This window comes from Haemaphysalis longicornis, unplaced genomic scaffold, assembly GCF_048455015.1.
Source record: "Haemaphysalis longicornis isolate Haplotype H1 unplaced genomic scaffold, Haemaphysalis longicornis Haplotype H1 scaffold_1, whole genome shotgun sequence".
NCBI lineage: Eukaryota > Metazoa > Arthropoda > Arachnida > Ixodida > Ixodidae > Haemaphysalis > Haemaphysalis longicornis.
Window position 1 is genome coordinate 109,781,045 of NW_027526203.1, and position 5,607 is coordinate 109,786,651.

The 5,607-nt window shown below is 45.3% G+C and overlaps 1 protein-coding gene across 1 annotated transcript; it reads right to left on the bottom strand.

Annotated features, from left to right (window-relative positions):
* Positions 1–1,419: 1,419 nt before the first annotated feature.
* LOC144179057 (uncharacterized) lies at positions 1,420–5,388 on the bottom strand. Its single transcript, XM_077707245.1, has 3 exons — positions 5,240–5,388; positions 2,406–2,953; positions 1,420–1,539 (listed from the first exon to the last, which is right to left on the bottom strand). Exons 1-2 carry the CDS (start codon positions 5,243–5,245, stop codon positions 2,411–2,413), a joined length of 549 nt encoding a protein of 182 aa, XP_077563371.1. The 5' UTR covers positions 5,246–5,388; the 3' UTR covers positions 1,420–1,539; positions 2,406–2,410.
* Between the last annotated feature and the right edge of the window lie 219 nt (positions 5,389–5,607).

Consider the following 5,607-nt stretch of genomic DNA (forward strand, 5'->3'; position numbering starts at 1 on the left):
GTGTGGTCGAGAAGGCTTAGGAGTGGCCCAGAAAATTTAAACAAAGGGTGTGCAATCCCGTCGGTCCATCTATAACGCTTGATGTGTCAACTTTGTCCTGAAAATACTTGTAATAGTATTCAGACAATACTTGTAATTGTGCCTTCAGACAATCCATTTGTACACAGTAAGGAAGGTGACTTTAGGGGCCTCGACTGAGTATAATAATGTAGCAGTTCATAGGGATGCATGATGGTATTTAATGCGAGGCGCCGTAGGTCCTTCAAACTTGTATAATAAAGACTCCTTATATGTTAATGTCCCCGATAAAATCTATTTCCAACAAAGAAGTTGTCTATGTTAATGAAGCCGGCTTGGTAGGTGCTCAAAGTAAAACTCTCCACATGGATTTTATTAAAGGTCTTTAATGAAAGCCCCTTATGATTTCTTCCTAAGGTATCGGACTGTTCAAGAATGTCTTCCCAGCAACGCTTCGTGATACTAGCGAAGGCGACTTTAAAAGGGCTCGATATATAGCGCTCGCTATGGATACATGGTCGTTTGCGGAGAACTTTAAAGGTTCTCGGGCTTCCGTATTTTGGCACCAGGCTGCTTATGCAATGCCTGAAAAAGATTTCTTCCCCGCAATGCATTTACGTATTATAGTTGCATTTCCTACATAGGGGCTTGGTGTATCGCCCAGCGGAGGCGCTTAAAGGGGCCATGAAGACAAAATGCATGTTTGGTTCATTAAAAAGACTGTTTTGTCCCGGTAATAATGACACCAATTTCGAACAAATACGAACAATTTGGAACAAATTTCGAACAAATCATGCAGATATTAAAGAAAGCATGCGCAACAGTTGCGCCACCCCAGCTACTTTCCCGCAACTTTTGTATGACGTCCCGAAGTCTTGTTCCTGCGACTGGCGGCCGCCGAACAAACCCATCTCTAAGACGCATGAACGATTGTATTTGGGCATTCAGTTTTGTTTGATCGCATAACTTGAATGCTAACGTGCCATTAACCACTAAAAATTGTGTTTTTATTGCTTGCCAGAAAGACGTCACTTCTGGCCTTCACACGTCCCTGTAGCGCAAAATTCGAAAGGTTTTCAGTACTTCTAGCATTTTTTCGTTTAAAAAACGTCTTTCGTGGATCGAATAGAGTTGAGGGAGGTACTGAAGGTTAGTTCTTTGGACCTAAATAAAGGTGTATTTTGTCTTCATCTTCGCTTTAAGTATTCCGTTGACAAATCTCACTAAGGGTTTCGGGGATCCTTCAAATCTAACGCAGAGTAGAGAAGAGCGAATGGGGAACAACAATTTAACGTGCGTGTTCAAGGCTATCTATGTATTTCCATCTCCCTTATTTTTTTCCCCAAGTACCCCCTGACGGCGGCTAGAGTTAACGGAGACAATTGAGGCAGAATAGCCGAATTTATAAACAATAAAATAATTTATTAACGTGAATTACATAAAGACGGAATTTCTTCTCAATGCTACTTCATAAAAACCATCCCAGGTTATCTTACCGGCGACTAGATCTTCGCAGCATTCCTGTGTGAAAAAACAAGTAAACAAGCGGATCAATTCAATACTCTCGTGAACGCAAAATTCTTCACAATAAAGCTCCAAAAGGTGCTAATTTGTAGTTATCCTTAAGAAGTTGATTTATATGGTAGGAAAAGCGGGCCATGGCTCTCAAAAATGCCTGTTTATTGGCTGCTGCATCGTGTATTTCTTGCAGCGCAACCATTTAAGAAAAGCTGGTGCGTCACGATTGCTTTAGGTCATCAAACATCGGTCAAATATTTATGATACATGAAATCTTAAACTATTGAAATGTTTTATCCGGCTGGGTAAACTCGTTTAGAATACTAAAAGACGATAAGAATTTGGTGTCAATAATGCGAAAAGCACACATGCATGAATTATGCTGATGCAACGTCGATTGCAGTATGTAGTTTATTTTTCCCTACTCTGGCACCGTAAAGAAACTCTCGAATGCGTGGCCGTAAGTGTGTGGCCGTAAATGCGTTCTCATAAGATGTGTGGTCATAGAATGTATTGTAATAAATTATGTGATCCCAAAATCCCCCCAAGTGTTTGTGTGTGAGGGGGGGGAGGCAAGGAATGCTGCAATGCCGTACGGTTCCAGCCGGCTTGACCATAACGAGCATAACGAACAACTGCCTCAGAGACATCCTTTTGCTTGCTTTTGCTTTCTGGTTAGATGCATCTCAGAAATAGTTCCATGTTGAGGCAACATTTTTCCGAAATTCTGTTGGCAAGGCTCCTTCTGGCAATTTAGGGAAATCGGCCCAAGACGGCCTCTAGAGCCATTGTGGGTATCAGTTGGTACAAATGAAGGTAGCTCTCTTCATTTGTCTTATTCAACATATCAGACAACACGCATAACACACCTCTTCTAGTAGGGTCCGATTCCACCAGCGTGTCCGATTCCACCAGCGTGTCCGAAACCCTGGCTTCCAAAGCCAGCCTGGTGTCCGGCAGCTCCACCAGCGAAACCCGAGGAGTGCTGTCCTTGTCCGGTTCCGTAGCTGTTCGAGTCAGTCTTGGAGAAGCCCATACTCGAGCTGTAGCCCTGCTGGTTGTTGTAGCCCTGCACGTTGCGGAAGTTGTTGCCAGCGGCGAAGCCTCCCGAGCCTTGGTTGAACCCCTGGGCGCCGGTCGCGAAGCCTCCTTGGTGGCCAGCAGCGGTGTGGCCGTAGCCAGCGCCTCCGAGCAGACCGGCTCCACCGTAACCTGGCCCTCCGTATCCGCCTCCGTATCCGCCTCCGTACCCGCCTCCGAAGCCTCCCCCGTGGCCTACTCCGTAGCCGCCTCCGAAGCCACCGACGGGGCCTCCCAGGAGTCCTCCTCGTCCCTCGATCTTCTCCTCTTTCTTCTCAGCGACCGGTCCCGCCATGGCCAAGCAGGACACAGCGGCCACGACAGCGATGCTCAACAACTATACGGATGACGGGAATGACAACGAGGCAAATTAAGATCGCGACAGCTACTGAGATTGCTGAAGGCACGATTTTGGCTGCTGGCCACTACTCCCATCTGAACATTGAAATCGTAGTTTGAAATCAGTCCCGAAACATTTTAGTGCCCCAGGAAAGAGCAAAAGAAGAAAAAACAACAGTGAATAAAATGGTGGGAGGCTCAGTAGATAGGGAACGTTATTGTGATCTGCAATAGAGAAAGAATTCGAATTCACTCTTCGGTGTAAAGTACAAAAAACGGGCCGTGGTGCATTTGCTGCCAATAACGACTAAGGTTCATGAAGGAAGATTTCAGTGGTGCCACACTATGACTCGCAGAAGAAAGGGAGACGGATGGTGGGCAGGTAATACGTCTGAATAAATTGAACGCTTGAATAATTTGCCTGCACAGATAAACGTGCCAAGTGTCGAGAGCCACAAAGAAAAGTTGAACAATTAAGATGGTCCCAAGTGAAATGAAAAATTGCAAAAAACCTTAACTTTAAAATCATAAGGCTGTTTAAGTGTTTTATTTTAATGGGTTTCGCTTCCAGCTTTGGTCGGGTAGGATAGAGAAGTGCGGTACTCTATAAAATACAATTTAGTCTTTCAACACAGGAGGCGGGGAAGATACGAGAGGCACGTCGCAATCAAATCTAAGCTGATCTGCGGCATTGGGTTTCCAAACGAGACCCAACAAAAATTTGCGTAAGTTAAGGCGTCGAGCTATGATGCTCTTCAATGACTTACGCTACTGAGTGCCAAACAAAACAAAAAATTAGTACCAAACAATACAAAAATACAAAATCCAGGGTGCCTGAGTACCAAATAATACAACACTACAAAATCATAATAATCCATACTCGTAATCATGGTATTTTGCATGGTCCTATCATGCGTTTTGGTAGAGGTGGAACTTCCTTCACCCATTGTAAGGCTGCTCACTAACATGAAACTAAACACAGAGGGAAGTGGACCACATGGCTCTTACTATTGTTAGCTATACGCCAAGATTTCATTTACCTTTTTTAGGAGAGGTCAAGGAATCATTGCCCCGCCTTCAGGCTGTTTATGTCCGAATGTTGCCGCAGCACAAACTATCCGAAGTTCAAACTTTAGCTAAATAACCTATGTAATTCTCGACTTTACGACACGGAAGTTTATTTATGTTGGGGGTACGTCTATGGTTCCAAGAAAAAATTGCGCCCTATATTCACGTACACTTTCCTTACAAGGTGACTGCAGATGTATGGGGTTAACCAGCGGCACCACCTCAGAATGCGCAGGTAGTTCTTATATAATTTAAATAGCGGCTGGCGTTATCATATTCGATGTCTATGCAAAGTGACGAGCAATATGTTTCAAGCGGGCTCCGTGGGTTTCCTTTCCACGACGAACGTAAATTAACAATCGCTGTGAACCGCCCAGCGAATAGTTCGCTTGAAATACGCGAAGGACCCCTGCTTTCAAAAAATGCGGCTTCCGCGGCGCTATTTCCTGATGCAAGCATGTTGTTTCCCGTGGAGTAGCGGATATCTCAGAAAATACCTCTTGCTGAAATTCCATGCTTGTGCCAGTCATTGAAAAAGTTGCTCTCTTATTTACACATATTTGACATTAAGGGGCATTCCAGCAGAGAAAAGCAACCGAAGCCTTCTGTATTCTACCCAGAAGCATTCAGAGTACAGCATAGCGTTAGAAAATGGCCGGTCCGATTTGCTGACAATGGCACAGATTTACATTTCGGACGAGAAGAGGCCACGGAGATAAGCGCTGCGTAGAGTCATGTCATCCTTTAAATTAAAATGTCCGATTCGCGCTCTTTTCCGATGATGCCGTGTGCACAAAACTTGTCCGGCTCGGCTACTCTGAGCTGGGACGTTACGGAAATATTTAAAACGTAAAAGCACAGCTCTACACAGAAAAGTTTCACAACACCCCTACCTTGAACGAATGGGCAAGATCTCGTATACGTTATTGGCTTAAAGACCACCATTTCAAATACCTCACAGCAGCAGAAGCCCTCTCAAAAGCTCTTCCCGCCACGAAGTCACACGAAAATGAAGCTTAGTTTCACTAGTCTTTAACATTGGGAACCATGTTTTGGTTGTAACGAATTAATCTCGGCTAACTTTACATCGCGATACACTGTTTATCCGCGGCTTTCAAGTGGCGGTCCTCGCCCATTCAAGTCATTGAAGGTTGCACTGCTCAACCTTCAGTGGCTTGCTTTAGCCTGAAATTGCCACTTCAAGGGATGTTCTCACCTTCATTTTCGAGCGAATATTGTCTCCTTCAACGGCGGTACGAAGGGCGAAGTTGGTCTAAGATTCTTCTGTGGGTATGCTGGCGGGGAAGAGGTGCCGTTCTTATATAGACGGCACAAGAAAAAGAAAAGCGCTGAGATGAATCTAAATGCCGGTGAGCGAGCCGAACGCCAGCGCTATATCTTACATCACCGGGCCGCAAGAGATGATGATGACAAAAAAAGTCCCCCGCGCCCTTTCGCAAGCCGTCCACGCATTCTGGACTGTGTCTGTTCAGTTCGGCCTTGCATTCGAAATGCCGGGGACAGTCCCGGTAACGCACTGCTGCTGGCCTCCAGTGGAGCGAGCAGGGAACGGCCGAGGGTTTT